The following is a 24429-nucleotide window of genomic DNA, read 5'->3' on the forward strand; positions in this document are numbered from 1 at the left end:
TCACTAGCTAAGATACTGATCTCCCCTGTGCACAGTTGAATCAGTATCTAATCTTCCTCTCTTTTTTCAAGGACAAAACACTTATCTGAGGTACCAAATTAAATGTCTCCACACATATTTCACTTCTATCCTTCCTACTTTTTTTTTACTGTTGTTGTTGATATCAAGTTATTTATTTAAGATCTCAACGTGCCACGTTCTTTCTTATAATAATTTCTCTTTAATGTTTGTCTATTCCGGCTTCATTTCTTATTTACAGGTTTCAGCTACCATGAAAGATTTTTCCTTCTCTCCAAACAGGAAAATAAACATAGCTTTCACATTCTCAGTTATGTTTTGTATCAGCTGCCTGAGATCCTAAAGTAGCTGTCGAGTGAAATCAAGTTATTCTACAAGCTGTGAAACCAATAAAGTTTGCTATCCTGGAGTATTTCCTATATCCCTGCCCCACACTCCTGTAATTATCACAGGTTTTCCCATGTCCTCTGTAATCTCATTATCTCTAATACTATCAGTTCTCCTTCCTGACCTCTAGATTCTCCAATAGTATCTCGGCCAAATAAGCTCAAAAGTAATTTATGAAAAATTGAAGGACAAAGTGGTCTTACTAGAAATTCTACATCACTGTAAAATAAAATAACTTAAAAGTGTCAGCTGAGTACAAACCTATGTTGTCTTTTTCTTATTCTGCATGCATATCTCTAGGTCTAGAAAACAAGAGGTAGTTTATTTGCTTGTATGTGATGTTAACTCTGAAATTACAGATGCAACATAAATGCCAGCAGTTAGTATTTCACTAGCACTCAAATTTTACTACCATTCAGCTTCTTATGCAAAGAGCCCCAAACAGCCTACCACAGGAAGTCAAAGACCTCAACTGTTCTTGTGCTGACAAATTTCCACAATAAATAAAAACACATACACAAATATATGACAGAAAAAACTGCAAACACAGAAGTAGAGTAAAATGCACGTAATTAAATATCATAATATAAAAAATGAAGTTGATACATTGCTGATTATAGTAATCATTGCAATATTTAAGACACTTAAATACAGAATCATGGATTATAGGATCTGAAACAGCTTTCGAACTTCCTATCTGCTTTAGAAGCCAAGAGTCAAAGCAATGAATCTAGGTCCAATTCACTAAATAATAAAAAGTCTTGACTACACATGGTAATTCTGACATTCCAATGAAATGAATTAAGTTGTCGGCAGGCCTCTATATTTGGAAAGCAATTTTTAATTTAGCCTGGCAACAGATAGCATGTTCTATCCGACAACAAACTTGGTTGCAAGAGTAAAACTGGGCCCAAAATCCGTATTTCTTACTGACACAAAAAGCCAGTAACACCAACATCTACAGCTTCCAAGGAAGTGTTAAGTGGTTCAGAATCTTCTGACAGAACAACACAGACACCCAAATCTAGCAACAGGCAACTGGCAACTTCTACAATTCACGTATTTTTATTATTATTGTTCTTACACTTTCATGTATATGTTTTCCCATATAAGTCAGAGAAGCACATTGCCATTTATGCTATGAATATATGAATCAACACTACCTGCAGGTGATGCATTGGAGATTGACAACAATTCGTATTTCTATACCTTCCTTTGTGTGCTGAAACTTCCTGAAACCCTTTGCAAAGCAATAAATATCATAAGGAGAAATAGTGATAGGTCATCAATACAGAAGTGACTTTCTGTGCCCAGGCATAACAGCCATCCTAAATACAGCAATATTTCTGAAGTGTGAGTGTGAATTAATCTGAAATAGTTCTGCTTGCGAGAGATCTTTTATATAATCACCTGCACTAGTGCAGATTGCATCTACTATTCTTTGATACCACGCAGAAGGACAGCAGTTTCATTAAATCTGTATTTGCACTCTGTCGAAAGGCCAGTAGGTTTCCCCAAGTTCCCCAAATACCTTGAATGTGTGACCTTATGCTAAGCCCTGGCTATCCGAGTGAACTGCCAAATCCACATACAGGATAAACAGAAATATTTATAAAGCAACTGCAGCAGGACTGGTAATGGTAGCAAAGACAAGAAAGAAGTGGAACCTACCTTTCCATGCTTACTATTGCTCACCACAGATGAACATCCCTCTGCATTTATTGAAGAGAACAGTTAGCTAACCTTCAGGAGCAGAAATTCAGATACCTACTTATAGCCACTCTTCCATGCTCCTGCTACTCACTTAGCTTCACACGTTTATGAGTTCAGCAGTCCGGAGTACACTTCTGTGGGCTTTCTGATCTGGAACCATCCCTCCAGCAGTGCACACACCTGCATGCATGTGCAGCAGCGCTCGGAGCAGCAGCAGCAGCCCTGTAGCTATCCTCCAGGGGTCACAATTGGGTTACAAATTCTATCAAATGTGATGACTGTGCAACCTGATTTAGAGCAATTTATTCACATCCTTCTTCATTAAGATTCAAATGGAATAAGTAAGATAGAAATTGAACAGATACAGAAATTGTGCATGGCTTGCTTCTGTAGTCAGTAAACATTTATTCACAAGGCACAGCTCTCTCTCATGCTCTCTCTCTCATATTCTCTCTCTTCCCCTATCATTCCTGCTTGCTGTTTTAATGCATAATTAAGAAGGTCAGAATTAATGAAGCAGTGTGGAGTAAAGTTCAAGGAATCCCCAGGCACTATTTATTCTATTAGATCTCAGGCATGAATGTCAGATTGGCAGCATTAGAGGCAGAGGCAGTGTAGCTGGCAACAGTCCAGAAGCGAAGCTACTGAGGGAGACTTACCTGCAGTGTCAAGTCATTGCTGAGCTCCCTCCCTGCAAAAATCACCCGCAGCTGGTCAGCTGGAACTCCCTGTCGCTGGGCAACTGCCTCCTTCAGCTGGAGGATGCTGGCGTCTGCACCAACCTCCACCGGGAAGCCGTGGCTGGAGTTGAACCTGACAAACACTGAACAAGAGCAAAACACCTGTTAAAGTGAGCTCTTCTCACAGGGTGTTTTTACTAGCATGACTGCGAGAGGCTTAGTCTGCAATTTTAGGGAGCGTGTACTATTTTCAGAAAAAGCTATTAATACTCAGTGTACTATTTTGAAACCCATCACAGAATAGTTAGTGACCAATAAACAAAACCCGTGTGTTTCCCCTTGATAGTGCTAGAAATTACAGAAAACAGTCAGAATCAAGAGACCCAGGTAGGCAGCTGTCTCAGTAGGTGCTAATTGGCACAAGATTTTCAGTTGAGTCCTAACCTTAGCAGGCATGGGGCACACACGCTTTCTGTGCATTTCCCCACTACATATAATAAATAAATGCAGAAAATTGAGGTATGCTTTACAGCATGAATGCATTAAATAATACAAGTGAAAACAATTCCTTGTTACACAGTAAAGCACAGTCATATAAACTGGTTTCCCAGAGATATAATTCTACAGAAGATAATGATAGAAAGAAAATAACAGGCTAGCAGAAATGTTTGGGAGTGTTGTATTAGAGTGTGGTCTTTTCAGAGTTCACTAAAATATCTGCAGTACATAACTCCTGCTGGCATCCACCTTCAGTGCAGAAAATCACTACTGCACCAGTCATATAATTTTTAGAGCTGCAGCAACTGGTTTTTACATCCAGAGAAGTCTGATAAATAAACTCATAAGCTTCCTGCCATTCAGCTGGAAGAGCTGTTTTTCATAAGGAGTCTGAATGTGCTCATTGAGTCCATGGTCAGGGGAATGACTACAAGAACTATGAAACAGGAAAAAACTTCCTTATATCCATATCAGTCACAGAGACTGTACGAAGGGTGGACGTACAGTGAACCACTTCAAACAATAGCTCTGAAGCAAAGGAACTTGCAAAACCCAATATAAAACATAACATCATTTAGATCAATTAGACAGTGGGTACCTGGCACCTAAACTGCTTGGGTATTGATTGAAACAACCAGTTTTCTTAAAGATTTATTTCCAATTCCCACTGCAATATTTTAGCTGAAGATTTTATTCCTTTACATTTTTGATAACTGACAGAAGCATAAGATCAAAAGTATTTATATAGTTTAAAGAAATAACTATTTTTAAAACTGAAAATTGGATCTTTATGATTTTTCAAACACATGAAGTCTAGCTGACCACTTCAAAGTTGTCAGATTCATTAAGAGCAATTGAATATGGCTGAGAACAGTGCTATTGTTTTGCTGAGCAATGAATGTTATAAATATTTGCATTTTCTCATCCTTGCTTCAGATTTGGCTAATCTTTAAGGGACACGGCTATATACCAATAAAATTTTACACAACACTTTAAGTTTTGCACTTCAAAGTATCCTCTTAATGTACAGAAATGCAGGTTAGGACTGCAGAAGGCTGCAGGATGCAGTACATATGCCCTGCAGTCTGTTACACAGTCTCCAGCTAATTCCAGCTAATGGGAACTGAACATTTCCTATTTTTCCAGAATGCTCATGATGCTCAACTGTAAATAACTTTATCTGGGCCAGTAGCAAAATACATAGTTAAATCAATGGGGAATATACTTTACTTTTTTATTATACTGAGCTCTATCTGACTATGTGCATATATTTTCTATACACTTATATAGGTATGCTTGCATATACATATAAAATACAGTCATGTGCATCTCCAAAGATTTCTTGCTAACTAATAAATAATCCTCTTTATCTTTAGTCTTACAAAAGCCAGTGCTATTGGTTTTGGAAATGAAAAAAACTTAGCAAGCGCATTGACTCTGCAAATTAAATGTGCTAGTAAGAGGAAAGCGCTTGATAAAATAAGCATAAACAAGCAGAGTGTCATTTAAATTAATTATAAAGCAGTACTCATTTTTAAAGACCATATAAATCCAACACACTTACTACAAGTATAATGCATGTTTATCATCACCAGGCCCCAGCCCTTCCTTCAAATACGTTCATTTTTGTTCACTTCCAGCAAGTATAGTCTCCTCCTCCCAACACGTATGAGGTAGCACAAGTTTCAGTCTCACAATTGTAACCACAAGCAAACATGGGAAATGGTGTGTGAGTGTGACATTTGCACTCCACAACAAAGATTACAACTACTCCCATACAAACCTGAAGAGCTAAGTCAGAAAACTGCTAAAATGCCAAACTTTTCTTGCTGGAGGGTTCTAATCCACAAATATTTTGCCCTTAAACACATTTATTCTCTTATCAAGTCTGCAATCCACCAACTCTTTTTAATGTAAAAGAACAGAAGTGGCTTTTGCTTACTGACACAGAGCATAAAAAGATTAAATACAAAATTTCAGTCTGTGCAACAAAACCAGAATTTCATCAATATATTATTTCGAGCTGTCTTCTTAGGAAAAAGAAACTTCTTATTTTCTTTTTGACATTTCAACTCAATAATTAAATCATCACTATCAGGTTGACACTCTTAACAGCACACGTTATTCACAAGATTACAGATGACATTCTGCAGACTTTTGAGACCTCTTCCAAAGGACACATACTTTGAAAATACTTAGAATGTAAAGTTTGTCTACTGGAAGATAAATAAATATTGGCTTAACAGAAGATTAGAGAATTTCCCTGAGGCCTAAACTGCTGATGGATATCCAAAATAAATAAATCAAGTTACTAAAGCTAAGAAGTAGCCAAACCGAACTGAGGAAATGAGGCTCTATTTGGATCAGCTCTCCTGCTCCCACATCTGTAAGAGGTGACAAACAGTAACACTTGTCTGAGAAAATGAAACTTTGTGAGACTTGACTGTCATATCAAAAGCTGGTATCTGTAAATGTCACAGGATCCGATTCCCAGAGATCAAGACATGTCTAGGTGCCTTTGTAAAGCTCTCTTGGTATCCATCTGAATCTCTACATACCTTTAAAATCTTACTTTTAAGTCCACACATTTTAAGCACAGTCCTGAACAGAGGAAAGTGGTATAATTGAAAGATGAATTAAAAAGTATATAAATATTTCACTAGATCTTTCAGATATCTAAGCTGTACACCTTCATGCAATAATTTCGGTTTTACATTTAATGACTTGCATAGTATTAATCTCTTGTTTGGAAGGATCAGTAAGTGTTACCTCAGGGAATAGTTGTATTAAGTAACTTTTACGTATTTCCAGCAGAATTTTCCACGTTTCCTCTGAAAATACCCGTTTTTTCAAGCATGCACCTACACAGCAAGAAATTTTTTGGTCCAGCATAATGACACAAGTGGTGGAAATTGGCTTCTTCAAAGACCACAGGCTTACTTCTTTAGCATGCCATGCGAGTGTTGCAGAGGAAAGTTCTCAGTTCTGAGTGTAAGGACAGGAATCACATTTGTACTGAGCAACACGTTTCCCCCCTAGAAACTGATACTACAAAAGAATACACAGAGTTGGAGGGTACGCGGAATACATTCAGGTGCAAAGATGATATAAGAGACTTCATGTACAGAAATGACCGTCTCTCATGCAGCAGTAGGTTAAAGACGGCTAAGCAGAATGTACCAAGTCTTCACAAAGGAAAGTAATTTAGGGAAACTGAAGTGAGAAGTAAAAATGTGCCCCTCCACCTCTCCCTGCCGCTCCAACTGGACCAGAGAGCGGAGGCGAACACAGAAGTAAATACTGAGTGGAATTAAAATCTTCGTTCCCAATTGTGGGAAGTTTCACTCTTTCGACACTGGTTTTCATCTCAAATCCATCAGAAACTCAATGTATTGACGTTTTATGTTCTTTTTATTGAACAAGAAGCACTATCTAAGTGTTAAAATGCTTTCATTTGGCAGCACTTCATGGAAATAAGTACTTCTTTATTCTTCCAGTCCTGTTGACTGGACTCCTCTGTTCGGATTCTCTCTCTCAGAATGAAGCACCAACAAAAATCCCAGAAAAAAGTGGGGGCTGTGCTCATGAGGAAACACCAGTCTATCACAACAGAGACAGCCCAGCATTTATTTTGATTAAAAGTTCCCAAGGAGCTCAATGTCGTGACTTTTAGCTGATTTGTATTCAAATTACTGCAATCAAATTAAGAAGTTATCACCGCTGAAGTGACTCCTATTAATAAATTCATGTACGATGAGCCATTTCTTTCATATGAATACAATAAAGAAATGAACCAGTTCTCAAAGTATTGCTATCCTGAAGATTTAGTGCTTTACAAAGAGTATGATACATCATTGGATCTACTATCAAAATGGAGTCAGCAACACAATTCTGTCACATACAATACCATATGATGAATAACTTTTCCCCCATGAAATAATACAAGAATTGTTAGTTAAGGGAATATAACTGAAGAAGATTGTGACTTAAATCTTCAGTGGTTTAAGACAGTACTTAGCCCTTACACTGGAGGTTGCTACACATATAACTGGGATACTGGAGGAAATGTGTACCTGCATCTCGGCTATGCCTGTTTACAATTCAGCATGTTAGTACAAACTCAATTGGAAATTAAAGCAAATGCAGATGCAAACTGTTTAAACTCAGACAGAAGTACACGGGGCAGATGTGTAGGGGATCTGCAGAATTCCATGTGAGGCTGGAAGAAGCTGGTGGGCAGGCACCCCTGCAGGAACTCAATGGGCCATTTCTGAGGGCCTTGCGATTCAGCCATCTTTCTTCTTTGGCAAGTCATACCAAAAATGCCCAAGCTTTAACTCCCATTATCATCAATCACACATGATTTCCAGTTCTGAACTTAAAAGGTAGATATTGCATGTTGGAGAAGCTTAGGCCCTGCTTGTGAAGAAACTGTGAAGGCACAGTCTTGATATATAAAACCAAAAAGACTGAACTGTGCCAAGAAAGAAAAAAAGTTGTAGATGTTTTTATATTTCTACATGCAAAGCACAAATTTCCTTTTTAGTTTTGACATAAAACAGCCAGTTCTTTTCCTTCCTAAAGTAGTGAGTCACACACTCCTGCTTTGCTGCACACCAAACAAGAGCTGTAACATACAATATATGATCTGCGCAACAGAATGCACACATTTAAACTTTAAGATCTTATTGCTGAGCAATTGTGTTGCATCCATGATAACTACAACAGCTTCAAGTACTCTTCACTCCACATTATTCCTAGGGACAAATAGAATATAACCAAGGTTTAACCCAAGGAGAGTGTGAAGTATGAAACTTTTTTGATTTTTAAAAGCCCTTTCCCCACTGAGGTCAGATGACAAGATATTTGAAATATATTTTCCTAAGACTGGGGAAAAAAACCCTTGTGACAGTATCTGTCTGTGGTGATCTGTTCCTCTCTGGCTCAGCACGTAACTTGAGAACACAGCCCTTCTTAGCTCAAAACCCTACAGCTAGACTATTTCACGCTAGAAAGTATCATCCCTTCCTTTTCAGTAGGAAAGTTTTCTCATAAATGTGATTAATAATTTATGTAGTGCAACTAACCAGTCAAGTGCAGATTAAAATCAGGAAAATGGACAGAAAAAATTATTTAAAGGAAGAAAAGGTAGATATTGAGATAATGTAAGATTCTCACCACCTGCTAGAGTAGTGTGGAAATGTTCTGTAAGTCCCTCTCTTACGGCACAACTCACATCACCTCTCACAGCACAGGCTTAAGGCAGCTGTTCTAAGTATGGTTTTTATGTCAATAAATAAAATAAAACCATATTTTTCAGATGCTCAGAGCTCTTGCATCCTCAATCATACAGCAATATGCTATTCTACTTATTTAACGTTTATATTTAATGTAAATAAGATACATTTGTAGGCACTTTATAAACCCCAAGTGAATGTCAGTTGCCACCTGGAATTTCTACAACCGAAATTGTAGAAATACAACCGTGGGATATATATAGTGTGAGAAACTAGGAGCAGAACATGATATAATGTGACACCAGTAAATGTTCTACAACTTTTTATTGTTATTTCCTGGTTTTCAGTGTGTCAAGGGAACTGCAAAAAAGGGGAAGAAGTCAAGCAAAAGATTAAAGAGGAACAAACAATGGAAAGCAAAAGACAAGTTGGGGAGACTGTTCAAGCTGAGGTCAGGACTGTAAAGGAATCGCTCAGAGCTGTGGCAGGCTTTTATTAAACAGCCAGTCAGCACATGTTACTGAAAGTCCAAGCAAATGGTTAAACAACTTTGTGCAAAGTTCTTTGAAGTCTATTTCCACAGCAACTGCAGCAGCCTGGAACTGGTTGCTGTCCTTATCTTCATACATTTGTGTGTCTAGGTTCTACATTAGAATAGGGGACCTTCCCAAGGCTTTTTTCTCCCAGGAGCACTGGAGAGCAGGACAGTTCAGCCAGCTCCGTTTTAATTTCTGTCCTACTTCTACTACATCAAGTCCTGCTTTGGAGGCTGCTGTCATTGTCACAAAGCTCTGGTCAACTGGCATGCCTGATTTCTTTCTTGACATATATATGCTAAAAAATAAAATCTCATCAGCATTAGAACAACCATCCCGTAGGAATTCACATAGCCCTTTCATCAATTCACAAAAATATCCTCAGCTCTCTCCAAGAAAACTCTCAAACAGATGTCTTTTCATCAAAAAGTTGCCAAATTCCGACAAAATGGAACTAAGCTGAGATAGCAAGATCCTGAGTCTTGATGCCCTTGCACTGAACAACCTGCCAACAATTCCCTTCTTCTGTAGAGAGGGAAATCTGACTACAGAACCTTTGCTGCCTTCCAAAGAGTGAGATAGTGTCTGAGATAATGGTTTCACACATTTCAGTCTGTATCATTGAAAATAAACACCTTAAAAACTGCCCTGAGATGAGCAGGTTGCTGCTGCAGGTATCGATGCACTGGTGTGATGTTTTCCTGGCAAAATGTCCTGATGTATATTTTGCACCAGGTCCAGACTGACAGGTATATGCAATGAAGTTAACCATGACTTAATGAGTTATCGCTCGTTGCTGAGCCATGAGAGCTGGCAGCATTAGGCCTCCTCGATCATTGCATTTGTGAAGTAAAATTAATGCACATTAATGTAAGCCAACTTCACAGCCGCAGCAGAAAAAAAAGCCTACACAGGCAATAAGTGGCAACTCATTAAGCTAGAGTAATTTGGTTGCTTCTGATCATTTGTAAATTACCTTCACCTAGCAAATGATTTTATGATGTAGTCACACATAGAGAGCAATGTAGTAAACTAACATAAACAATGTCTATAAAATCCCATCGTTGGTGAGGTCATTTCCCTGCTTAGTGAGGAATAAACCCTCTCACAGCAACATCTTTAGTTCTAGCTAACACTAAATGAATATAACAAAAAATGTTCCATGATTATTAACTCAAATTTTAAGATTGAGATTTCTGATTCTTTTAAAAATAAAAATCATTATCAACTTTTACTCAAACAACTGTTTCCAGAAAACAATACAGTAGTATTCACAAATGCCACATTTATACTTGACAGTTTTCTACAGAGTTATGAGCAGCACAGAAAGGGTGAGTAGGGACCGGGCACTCACTCCCATTGCAAGATTTAGGGAGCATCATATTAGGCTTGCAGGAGCTGGCTTCAAGCAGACAAAAATGAGATGTTCGCTTACACCACTCACAACAGACCTTCTGGAAAACTCTGCCAGAGAAGTAGTAGATGTGGGATGTAAAATTTCAGCTCAAGAGGAGAAAAGAAACTGGCAGTTACTGCCTAGGCAGCTCAGTGATTGCTCTAGTGAAAAGGCAGGGATAATATATACTAGTAGGAAATAAAGAGTTTATATGTAGGTTTTGAGCTTAGAAAGGCTATGTCTTCCAGTCATGTCCTGAGCCAAAGAGGAACTTATCACTGCAAGGATAGTAAAAGGTAATAGATACCGTAACTAGATTTTTTTTTCCCCTTTCTTAGGAAAATACATTTCAGAGCTCCTGCGACTTGATTTAAAAATAGCTGTGAGAACATCAGGGAGAAAAATCATCCATGCTTGCCCTATTGTCTGTCTTCAGAAGGGTCTCTCTGCTTATGCTCACTATTGGAGACAATAATACATGGGGTTAAACAGACTTTTGTTCTGAACAACTATGACAGCTTTAGTTGTCCTGGGTTTGTATTTCCATACATATACTCCATAGAATGTAACACAGAGTAAAATCTAACAAATAGGCAGGTTAAGAGTTTCCTCCCAACTCTTCCTTGATACCAAAGTAACCCAAACAAAGAATAGAGGCAAATAAAAAAGACAAGAGCTCAGCACTACGCTTTCCTCCAGAAGTATGCATGCACCTACCACTGCTTTGTTATATTGTAGTGAGGCAAATTTTAAACTCAGCAATTCTCACAGTAACCTAATTTTGTTCTAGGAAGTATGCCTCTTAATCCAAGAGACAAGCTAAATTTGTCCAGTGCAATATTTTCTGTGAATAATTCACTCAGTTTTACCATACCCAAATTCTCTTTAAAGCTGAAGGAATGCATAGCTAGCTAACCTGACACTACAATTATGTTAGCATTTCCTTAAAAAGTCTCTTTAAAATGCTATTTTCCAAGCTATTTTTGTCCTGATTTACTGGATGCTTATGTCAGCACAAAGCTGCCATGAACCTCCTTGATACAGAATCAAGCTAAATTCATGTTTCATTTTCAATAGACACACACTGTTCTTTAATGTGCTTGGATATGGATAAGAGTCTTTAAACTCTACATATTTCCAGCTATATGCTACAGTTTTCTGTATTAATAAGAAGTATTAAATTTAAAAATAAAATGTATACTCTTGCAGCTTTTAAATTAACTCAGTCCTGTGGAAGAATGGGCCAGTATTTTTTGCAAAGACTGCATGAGTTCAACGAAATTCATAAGAGGGTCAGAAAATCTCAAGTAGGACTACTGCAATAGCTTTAAGGCTATAAAGGGGACTACAAGGTAAGGACTGCAACAGTGAGATTCCACTAACTACAGTTACGCTCATTTGCAGTTCCGCAGGAAATTTAACACATTTTTCCTATGGTGTCTGTATTCCGCTAAATGCTAGAAGCATTGGTGGACAGCTAAGGATCCACTCAAACAAATGTATGATAAATATGGTAGCTGTCACACTTAAGGAAGGAGCTTTCTAACTTCATGAAGTTTGTTAGTTGTTCAGTGTAGGACAAATTAGTACAAAAATTCATACAATCCATATTATAATATGGATAAAAATCTTATATATATCACTGGAATGGCTATGTAGAAACAGATTATTTTCACATATAAAATATTCAGAAGTCCCAGTGAAAACAAACCTACCTACCCACCTACTGACACAGCAATCTTTATTTTCACTTTGTCTAATTTCTACAGGAGCTACTACAAAAAAAGGCAAGCCAAAACTCAACAGAATAAAACTTTGTTATAGCCCAGGACAGTGTTAGTCCAGTACGTGGTTTTATGCAGTATAGCCAAGTGCATCGCACGAAGGGAGAGGATGAAGCCAGCTGCTCTGAAGAACAGAAACATGGTAGGGCTTATTTCCTTGATGTTTACAGGTCTAATGTTAGTTTTCAAATCTCTAGGTTTCTTTGGTTTTAGTCATCCTATTTGTGGGGATCCCAGTATGATTACGATCACTTCCTGATTTGCTTTAAAACACATGATGCACAGATGGAACTATATTTCATCATTGAGCACTCAATTTTAAGGTTACATGCTGCAGTCTCTTTTCCTTGAGCATCTTTCTAATTTACCTCTTCTACCTGTTCTCTACTAGCAGAAAAACAAGCTTTGATGTTCTGGGACAATCATATCTCTGCCTTTCTACTTTTAAACACTAACCTCACTCTGCTTCCTGATTCTTTGTTCTTCTTTCAAACAGTGGGCACAATCTCTTCTCCTGAGACCAGTTTTCTCAATGGTAAAATTACTACAACAGCAGAGCAGACTTAGGAGGACGACTGCTCTGCAGAATGGCCTGAAGAGACACCATCGGGGCACTGGGGGCACCCCCAGCCCTGACCATCCATGCTTGGCTTCGCCTGGTGCCCCCTAGCCTGCCCAAGGCCCAGGGCCTCATGTCAGCCACCAGGTCTGTCAGCCCCTGCCTCAGCGAGGCCACAGCAGGGCCCAGGCCCCAGACCAGCCTGTCTGGGCTTCTCACATGGATGAGACCTGACTTGCCACCTTCCACTGACCTGGCAGCACATCCCAGCTCTGCCCCTTGACACACGCCCAGCACTGACGGCCTGGCTGCCGGGCTGCACTCCTGCTCGCCAGGCCCCGCCGCTGCTCTGCCCTGGTGGCACCAGCCTGCCCTCGCCAGGGGAAATGCAGTATCTCTTCATCCACAGCATACCTGAGAGTCCTGAAACAGGCTATAAAATCACACACATCTGTGTGTGTGTGGCAGACAGCTGGTGGCAGGAGCTGGGCTCCTATTCCTCAATCAGGACGTGATTGGGCTCAGGTGGGAGCGAGCAGGCAGGGCTGTGCAAGGGGCACTCTGCCCTGCCAGTGCCAGCGCGGCCGCCTCCTCCTCCTCCTGCTGCCTCACCAACAGAAATCTGGTTAAACACAGGCACTCGGGCTCTGCTGGGCACTCCACCTCTGTATGGGACCCACTCTCCAGCTTCATAGCCCTCAGCTTCGCACCAGCGCGGGGGCTGGTGAGGCATGGTACCTCCTGCCATGGGTCCCTGGCCTGCAGGACCGCAACTGCCCGCCATTCACACCCCCGGCTACAGGCAGCCCACAGTAGCATTGAAGTTTTCAGAAAGGCATGCTTTTGGTAGTTTTAAGACAATTTTAGAACATCCTTGCGTTTTAACACTCGAAAAATATGCTTTGTTCCAAAACACAGAGCACTTCTGTAGCAACTTGGAATTCACCCTGACAGGTCCAAGTTAAATTCTTTTGGCAAAATTACATCTGTTAAAGATGTAAAGATTAGTTAAAGATACTGAGTAATTACACCACCTTTAGTAAAACTATCTTAGCTGTTTGCTCCTCTGACAGTGAAAGTTAGACTCTTAAATCAAACCAGAACTACAAAATGATGGGTTGCCAAAGAAATTTTCAATTGTGTAATAGAAATGTGTACCAAACTTTTCTTCTGAATTAGTTAAAAAAATAAGTTCCTGTAGCTAAGCATGAAGATTTATAATATTTCAAAGATAATTTTTTCTCTCTTGAGTTTTTCAAAGCCTTTCCTCCCTTTGTTTTTTGTTTGTTTGCGTACTGTTGTTTGTTTCATTTGGTTTTTAACATCTACTTCTGCTATCTGTCTCATGCCCAAATAACAAACACTCCTGCATTAAATACCTTTCAGTCCCTGACACAAGAAAATACCCAGCAGCCACTCTTGCCAGGCAAAAACATATGGGCTGAACTGACTGCCAAAAATAGTCTATTATTCCTACTATAAAACTGCCAGTTAGCTGGAAAAAAAGAAACACAGTTTCAAATATCCCCATGTCACACCAGAATTCTATGAATTCAGTATATTCTCTGAACACACAGAAATTAATTGGACCTATTTAAAATATATACAATGCAGTCATTTGTAATCACCCCTTAATTATATTAAATGTATAAAAATGGGTGTGTACTTAGATATATATACAACATATGGATATATATATTTATATGTATAAAATCCCCAACTCAGAATGTTGTTATTTCACTACACAGTAAAATCCTTATTAACGGAGAAGACATAGACATGAACTTGCTGAGTAGGATGAGAGTAGGGACTCCACAAAACATGCTTACTGGGCACATGACTCAAACACTATTACAAATATGAAAAATTAAAAACTCCAAATCATAATAAAATAGCAAAATACAGTAGGAGGCCTCAGATTGAAAAATGGTGATGTATATAGCACATCAGCTGAATACAATGGGATAAAAGTTGTGAAACATTTCAGATACGGTACCTGCAACTTCTGTTTTGTGGTTTAGATCAACATTAAGCAGAGCCAAAGTTTGTGTATGTTATACATATGCACACCAAATAGTGAGGACTGTGTGGAGCTCTGCTGTGCCACAAATTTACTGTGTATATTTCTTGCCACTTTACCAATTCTCTGCCAATTTGTTCTGCTGGATTTACCTTTACTGTTGCATACATCAGCAGCTTTGAGGAAGATGACATAACGATTTCTGTCTCTCTCTGTTAGATCTAGGTCCATAGCTGATACGAAGTCAGATGTTTTACAACCTGCAAGCCTACAATTTCGAGGTATAGTTCACTAGAAAGCTAAGAAACTACAGGGGTTTTTTTATTGTTAAAGACTAAGATGGATATATAATTTCACTATTAAAAAAGGAGGCCCCATAAGTTTTAGCTTATCAACTTGATACATCATAATATTACAGGTATCAGCATTAGAAGACTATATCTAGTTCAGGTCATAGTTACCTGCTAGATCATATTTATTTGCTGGAAAAGTAGCACAGTGAGCTGTAGGCAATCCAGGAGACTCCTGGAATGCATCGAGGATAACTTCTTAAGTCAGGTGATAGAGGGCCCTACCAGGGGGATGCAATACTGGACCTGATGGTTATCAACACAAGTGTGCTAATCAGTGACATCAAGAATGCAGGCAGCCTGGGCTGTAGGGATCATGTACTCATGGATTTTGCAGTCCTGAGAGATGTGGGTCAGGCGAAGAGTAAAGTCAGGACCCTGAATTTTAGGAAAGCCAACTTCCAGCTGTTCAAGGAATTAATCAAGAAGACCCCCTGGGAAACTGCCCTCAGATGCCAGATGTCTTAGATGTCAGACCTTTAAGGAGGCTTTCCATAAAGTGCAAGAGCTCTCAGTCCCTGAGGATGTGAAATCAGGAAAGGAAGGCAAGAGACCAGCATGACCGAGTCGAGACCTGCTGGTCAAACTAAAGGGCAAGAAGGAAACACACAGGCAGTGGCAGCAGGGACAGGGATCCTGGGAAGTGTATAGGGACACTGCCCCGTTGTGCAGAGATGGAGTCAGGAAGGCCAGGGCACAGCTGAAGCTGAACTTGGCAAAGGATGAAGAGAATAACAGGAAGGGCTTCTAAAGGCATGTCAACCAGAAAAGGAAGGTCAAAGAAAGTGCACTCCCCCTTGATAAGTAAGCCCGGTAAATTGGTAACAACGGGCAAGGAGAAGGCTGAGGTACTCAAAAGAACTTAAAAGTACTAAAAGAACAGGCAGTCTTTTCTATGGAAACAAACCAAGTTCTTCATTCTCACTACGAATGTTCCCAGAAGAAGATCTCAGTTTCATGAACACCTCAGTACTTCTCAAGATTTCTTTTCTTTCTATCTTTCTGACAAAACAGGCAGACAGCTGCAGCTCATCACTCCCTGTGCCAGTGCATTTGTCAATTAGTTCGAAGGAAATCACCCAGCACACAAGGCCGAGCTTATGATCAGACAGGAAATTATGGTCTACTATGCAATTTTATTCTTGTCTGTGATTGACTTCAAATCAGAGGGCCACTCAGTGGCAGCCACTAATACTTGTTAAGGTAAAAATAATTTTGTAAAAACAGATGGTGGAAGCAAGACACCAGTAGATCAAAAATACTGAATCTGAGCATAGTATACTTTATATGAGGCTTTTAGAAATAAAATAGAAGGATTTTAACACATGGTGTTCCTTTGCGATATATTGATATGAGGAGCGGCTGAGGGAACCGGGGCTGTTTAGCCTGGAGAAGAGGAGGCTGAGGGGAGACCTTGTCGCTGTCTACAACTGAAAGGAGGTTGTAGCATGGAGGGTGTTGGTCTCTTCTCCCAAGTAGCAAGTGACAGGACAAGAGAAAATGACCTGAAGTTGCGCCAGGGGAGGTTTAGATTCGATATTAGGAAAAAATTCTTCATGGAAAGGGTTGTCAGGCATTGGAACAGGCTGCCCATGGAAGTGGTGGAGTCACCATCCCCGGAGGTGTTTAAAAGGCGTTTAGACGAGGTTGTTAGGGACATGGTTTAGTGCTAGTGTTAGGTTATGGTTGGACTCGATGATCCTGAGGGTCTCTTCCAACTGAAATGATTCTATGATTCTATGATATTACCAACTGGATAGTGTTTTCAGATGCAGTGGAAGTCTGCCAAGTTCTCCTCATCACAGTTTTCCCTCCCACACTATTTAGAGGGGACTGGATATCAACAGCTTTATACCCGTAAATAGGTAAATAGCATATGCGCCATACATAGGCTCTATCAGTATATGAAGTTACGAATAGGAATAATTCTGTATGCAGGTAACCTCACTGAGCTCAATAAGAGTTTTCACATTTTTAAGATGTTTAGGGATAATATGATTGTGACATATATTCTCATAGTATCAATACGTCCACCTTAGTAACACATTTTTAACAACATACGAACACAATTACTTAGAAAGATAGAGCAAATGAACTGTGTCAGCTTAGGAAAGCGATAAATGTGAAACGAGAATAAAATCAGAACAGGATTTATTTAAATAAAGCCATAAAATGCTTTAAGCCAATCATCCAACTAAAACCACATCCTAGTAATGGCATGTATGAGCTCTGAATATTGACTGAAATTAAAAATGAAATGTTGTGGCAAGATAAAGGGCTGAAAAAATTACAGAAATAGGTTATTTGGTTAAATATTTAGAAATGTATTTAGAGGAACTTAGCAGTAAAACTAAATTAGTTCAAGAAGAATAAGAATTCTGAATAGAAATTGCTGTTTTAAACTGGGTACATCAAGCATTACATCCAAACAGGTGACAATGTTCTTGGAATCCTTATTTCAGAGAAGTAAAATATACTTTTGTTTCTTCTTATAAATTATTATGCTACACAAGAAAAAAGTGTTTTATTTGATTTTTATTTGCTCCAAAGAATTAATCATAAATGATACAAATAGATCATAAATGAATAGTTAATAATTCTCAAATAAAATAATAATAATAATTCTCATTATGGAGAAATGAAGTTACACTAGTAAAAAAAATATGTACAAAAGTCTTTGAGCCATTATGTATTTGTGTTACCACATATGGTGGTAATTGCAAAATGGCAAATATTTGTCGTCATATAGATGAAATCATTATTTGCTTTCAAAAAAAAAAATCCAGAGGAGCTAGCATGTCTCCTGGTTCCCAGAGAATTAACAAAGGTCACTTTAACAGGGAGTTTTCTTCAAATTTGCCAAAAGACACCATTATTTAGTTTAATAATGTATCCCATGCAAGACTTTTTTTGCATGATTAATGCAACTGAAAGAGCAACAGCAATTAACGGTTATACTATGTTAGTGAAACTGTTTCATTGCCATGACAAACAACTTCTATAATGATATTACTTACAAGCAGAGAAGCCAAGAAGCATATTTTGACAGACTAAAAAGGGAATGTTACCTTCCCCAAAATCCAGCTTTTCTGAGGCCAGGATTTTTATGTGCTTGTCACTCCGAAGCCTCATTGGCCTAGTAAGGGGTACGAAGAATTTCTAAAATCCTAAAAGTTTCTGGCTTTCCCAAGTTGTAGGAGCCTGGAGTGCAAGGTAATTCTGGGCAATCTTGGGCTACCCTGGCTCTTCAACAGTGGTGAGCTGGCTTGTCTATGAAATACTGTAAAGCCCTTTCATTGCAAAAATAGTCAGGACTGATGTAGAAACAGATGCCTTGTAGAACAGAAGGAAGCAAACCAAATACCATGACTTAAAGTGATAATCATAAACCTTAGGTTGAAATGCCAGGAAAACCCAGGGGACCTCAGAAGCCTGAGGCCTCTGTCCGGACAACACTCACCAGATATTTACTCTGAGTGACTCATAAAAGATTACTGAAAAATACAGTAAATAAATCTCAGTACACAACAGAGCAATGCAAAAGGGAGAGGAAGGGAATAATGAAACTAAGAGAGGAAAGACTGGAAACAGAAAATAAATAGATCAGAGGAGGAAGAAAGGCTTCTCCAGGATTCAGGAGCACCTATTGTCAGTGCCATGACTTGGGGGAGAAAACAAAGTGGTCTCGGTTTCACTTGTGTAATATAGGTAACTTAAGAATCAGTATGAAATATGTCCTTCCTCCAGGCTGTGCCTTTCAGGAATCAGATAAAAACAGAAGCTAGTGAAGATCCTCTAACTCACATTAAGGGTAAGGACAAAGAATGGATATCTGTAGGAAAGAGTACATCTCAACATTTTTCTTTTTAACCTTTTTTTTTAACTATTCCATGAAGAACGTGGGGGTTTGGTTTTGTTTTGATTTGGGTTTTTAAGAACAAAGTAGAAGAAAAATAAAGACTAGTGCAGGTAAGGGAATGCATTCACAAGGGAAGAAAACATGAAAAACTAAGTCCATCTTTCAGTGTGTACTTGCCAAAACATTTCCATCTCCTGCCAGGAATCATACATTTCACAATGTTAAATATTGATATTGATTTTTCATACAAAAGTGCCACAGGGAATAATCAGTCCTAAATTCATAATGTGCAGATACCCATTTCATAAAGGAATTTCACAAAGTCATTCAATAAAAGTTGTATAAAAAACACAAAGCATAAATATGTGTTTCTTCAAAATAACCTGTGTTATTGACTAAAGCACTGAACAGAAAATTAAAGTCTCTGAAAACTTGCAAGAATCCTAAAAGACAAAGACAAAAGGACACTGATACAAATACTAGTTTGAAATACCTGCTGTTTTCTGAAATTTGTATAACTGAAGTTTGTATAACTTTAAATTATTTAGTGCTTTTCTTCAGTATGTTCTGCCTTTGAATAGTTCACTGCAATTCCAGGTCTTCTTGCCACCTAGATGAACCAGGAACATAGAATTCTGCAGTACATCTGCTTCAATACCTTTTCAAGGACAAAAAAAAAAAAAAAAAGAAAAAAAAAGGGATCCTTGCATAGTATCTCATACTCCAGTAGAAGAGAACACTCCTCTTTATTGCTCCCTTGTAGATGCCGTTAAGAGAACGTAGGGCCAATACGATAAGCCTAATTTGGCTTTACATAAATGTAACAGCATTTTTTTGAAACAGTCCTTCAATATATTTGCATTGATGCAAACTGAGATTCAGTACTGTTATTGCAATGATTTTATGAAGGTCATAACAAGAGAAGACTCAGAAGATTGCATTAAAAAATGAAAACTAACCCCAAGCAGCCTCTTTTGAAAAACACAGTCACTATGTCTTTAATGACCACACAGGCTCTGGGTTCCCACTCAGCACCTGTGCCCGTGCAGGCTTTGGGACAGCCAAGAAACAGTCCGGGCCCGGGAGCAGAACTGACCACGTTACGCACATTGCTCGCTGGCAACTTCAACACTGCTTGAACAGCCCTCCCAAAAATGCATGAGCTTCTGTGAAATACATTAGAAATGCTGAAATACTGTGGAAAGATTATCTGGTAGTTCCTTTAGGAGGCATTAATCATATATATACTATCTATATGCATGCACTAACTTTATATATACATGTATTATGTAGAGATACACACACTGTGCATATATGCATATGCTAGTAACTAACAGGAACATTTCAAGAGTCTATATTATGACGAAAAAGACTAACAGCTGAAATTAACCTTATTTTCTGGATTTAGAAAACTTTCCGTATGTAATTCAGCTACAAAGCTCACCATACCAAGTAGGTGGATTGGCTTCCTTATTCTGCGCTGATGGTAACTGGAGCAGACCTGGGCATTCAGATTTGGCATTGCCCACCTTGACATCATCAAACTAGGCCTAACTGTTAAAGGATTATTGCACCACTCTTCACTGTTGTGAGAAACACAAGCACCTCTGCAGAGCAAGATGGAACACACAATGCTAAAATTCAAATGCTAACCTTTTCTGAAGACTTTCAGGTGACACAGAGAGAAACCAGATTAGTTGAGCCCTGTATGCAGTTCACTAAATCACCAGTACTAAATGTTTCTCTGTCACTAATATAAAGAAAAAAAAATGTTTTGATTATTTTGACATTTCCATTAAATCCCTGTGTATTTAACCATACAGTTTAAGGATCAGTGCATCACACAAAAATAATGTGAGAAAACATTATTTCTAAACTGGAGCCAAAAGCACCTGATATAGTACCAACAGTCCTGACCTCATGAGCCACGCTCCAAAACCACCAGATGATCAAGAGCCACAAGATTCATCCCACACATGCTAGAGAGACAGAGATGAAGGCTGCTCTGGATGTGCTGTAGTCCACAGGCAGGACATTCGAGGGGTTTTCCAGGGATCCCTCCCTCTCCACCAAAGGACAGGACAGAGTAGGATGTATAAATGGATCCCTACACACTTATGGCCAGCCTCTCCAGTTCTCACCTGCTCATTTTCCACAGCAAGGGACTATCCAGGAGCCTCCACGCAACCACATCTGCAATCTGTCCTGTGCCACAGACCTGCTACAAACATCACCTTTGACTTCCGAGCTGCCTCTGGCACAAGCGCCTCAGGTCAGCCGTGCCTGGACTGTCGTGACTAATGAAAAAGGCACATGGGGACAGAGCCTGGTCCCACCTCAGCAGCAAAGCCATCTTCTTCACAGCAGGGCCAAGATTTCACTCCAGCGGTCCAAAACTGTAAATGATTCTTCTCCATGGAAGAATAGTAGAATAGCGTATAGTGTAGTAGAAGAATAGAATGTTTTCATTTGAAGTCAACCAAAGAATGTATAAAGATTAATTAAATGAAGGGAATATTTTTGTATTCAGTCTAAAAGTGTGTTGCACATTATATGCCTAAAATAGGTTTTAAAAATATAAAATGCTACAGATACATTATTGCCATCTGCTTGATAGTGCACTAATTTTGAATATTTTAAAATTTATTATAGAAATATTTGACTCACAGATTATAAATAATTACAAGCATGAATTCATAACTTTGTTTTTCAAAAAGGATTTAGTTCATTAAGTTATTAAAAATTATCACATCTAGGTATTTTTGATATAATTTTCTAATATTTATCTTTTCCCAAGTCTGTGAGCAACTACATCTTTATACGCATTAATGAAAATGTCAGCATATTAAAACAGATTTTATTATACCATGGCTTTGATAAAGACATATATTTCTTTAAAGTACATCCCAATAGCTACTTGTTAGAAATATACTCTGAATATGAAACCCTACATAATATTATTGATACTGTCATTCTTATGAATATCAGATACAGTAAATAATCCACATAAGAAATAATAATTAATATACAGATTGAAAACATATTATGGAACTGGCAAAACAATTAGCATTCTGATAAACTAATTAATTTTCCCATGAAAATATTTTAGCAAACTTCCATAGATTCAGACTTGATAAATATTCAATTTCAGGAATGCTAGGATGGAGCATTCTGATTTTTTTCCAAGAATATTCTTTTATTCTTTCAAAATAAATTTACCTTTCAAATTTTAATACAAGAATTCAAAACATGGGCTTTGCATCCCAATCTAGGATGCATTCCTTCCAGCCTGTAATTATCATTATTTTTTTTTCCTTTTCAGGATGGAAAACACATTTTCTGAAAAGGTATGATACATGCATACTTCCTTGCGTTACATGAAAAATAAAGCCCAAAGCCTTCACCTGGAAACTTGAAAATGGTCTAGAGTAAGGAAACTACATATGACCACAATTTTGTTGCACTTCAAGTACTTTGCTTCTCTCCTGCTGCTGTTTATAAAAGCAAAGCAATGAAAGTAAAATGATAGATTTAGGTACTATTTTTAAAAATGGGGGAAGGAGCCTGCTTGTCAGTGCTTAAGTAGGACATTACTCAAAGACGTGAGAAAACACAGATTTCAGGACTGTTAAGGAGTGTTATTCATCATTCTGTTGAGTTTTCCAGAAGGGATACACTCTAGCTCACTGGTGAATTTTGCCATTTGTTGAGCCAAAATTTCGAACAGCTCATGTTTAACTATTGTCTGGGTATTTGTAATATTACCCTGAGATATAGAAAAACCTTTTCCAAGTTCTGGTCCAATAACTATTAAAATATAAGAGACAAGTCCAAACATGCTAATCTTTTTTCCTTACTATCAACCAAAACTGTGATGAAACAAGGATGAAAATCTAAACTAACCTATAACTTCACATAGGAGGTGTTAGTCCAAATATGGACCAATCAAATAATAAATTCAGGCAAGTGGAAATATACACTGGATTCTTCTGTATCTTGAGTAAGCTCTGTACCTCTCTGTTTTCAGATACACAGAAGACAGGGACCTCCTTGCTGATATTATGAATCTGGCAGGAAAACCTTCTGACAAAACAATTTGGCAGACTGACTTGAATTCAGAAGCAGCTTCTGAACAACAGCTGCATGTCTTTTTATTCAATTATTATTATATTAATCTATTCACTTCCTTGAATATAACATTTACTCAAAAACTCACCATCTACACTCAACATCAGCATCCACCGTGATTGCTGTCATTCTGACAATTAGGACCAGTTTGTCTGAAGAGTTTTTAACTTGGTGAACTATCACTGTGATTCACCACATGAGACACTGTTGTGTTCATGCATGCAAAGAACCATCAGATGCACTAAGGAGACAGCCTGACTTACTTGCAGAAGGAAGGATTTCTTGCAAAGGTGCCATTCAGACTTTCCTATGGTGGTAGACAGATATTAAATTATAATTGTGTATAATTTTGAGGAATTGTGATCCATCAGTGAACCTCTGCAATGGAAGAGGCTCGGAGGAGATGGCCAAGGGCAATGTGCTCCTGAGGCTCACGAAGGATGGAGGGAGTGACTGGCAACAGCTGCTGCAAAGAGAGCTGAACTTGGCTCCACACAAAGAGGCCCAGAGGGTGGCTGTGGTCTGCATAAGTGGCTACATCAGCTAGGTGGGTCAGCAGCTACAATCAGTTTAGTGGATCAACCGGTTATGTCAATTGAGTGAAACAACCAGCTGTGTAACTGTTCATCCCTGAGTTAACTAAAGAGAGCAAATGCCTTCCTGCATGTGCCGGACCAGCACAGGGGAGTATGTAAGTACCTCTGCCAAATATAGAGTGTAAAATAATAGAGCAATGAATAAAAAGAGTTTTGGATGTAGCAACGGGCTCAAGCTGACTTCGCACTCCATGTATTCTTTCCTGGCCACTGGGGATGCCCAGCATCACAACATATTATAAGCATATTATACAGACTGGTAACAAGAATCACGGTTACATTGTGATTCAACTGTATATTAAAATTGCTATACTCTGCAAAGTGTAGTTAGTCCTGGCATTGTGATCGATGGGTATTGTTGTACAGCTCTGCTAACTAAAACTGTAACATCATATAACTTCAAATAAGTTAATTTGTTATTAAACACTAAATCTTCCACATGTGGAGTACCTAAAAGAAGATCAGCAGAGAGTACTGAGCTACAACAGGAACAAATAGTCTCTTATGCTTGACATAAAATATCTATGTATTTACTCATACCAAATCGACTTTGAAGATCTAGGTGGTTTCCTTCCAGCAGGGAAAGACGAACAATAACAAATTGAGTCTAAAGGATTATTTTTAGTACAGCAAAGAAGATACAAGAGGTGCTTATTTCTAGCCTTACT

At 38.5% G+C, this 24429-nt stretch overlaps 1 protein-coding gene across 2 annotated transcripts in view; it reads right to left on the reverse strand.

The window, feature by feature from the left end:
* PRKN (parkin RBR E3 ubiquitin protein ligase) overlaps nt 1–24429 on the reverse strand; it is a 732034-nt gene that overhangs the window by 583300 nt on the left and 124305 nt on the right. For both annotated transcript variants that reach the window (XM_065631599.1, XM_065631600.1), the window contains exon 2: nt 2778–2941. In XM_065631599.1, coding sequence (XP_065487671.1) covers nt 2778–2941 — 164 coding nt within the window. The remainder of the gene's footprint in view (nt 1–2777; nt 2942–24429) is intronic.

The sequence above is a fragment of the Caloenas nicobarica genome, chromosome 3, assembly GCF_036013445.1.
Source record: "Caloenas nicobarica isolate bCalNic1 chromosome 3, bCalNic1.hap1, whole genome shotgun sequence".
NCBI classification, from domain to species: Eukaryota; Metazoa; Chordata; class Aves; order Columbiformes; family Columbidae; genus Caloenas; species Caloenas nicobarica.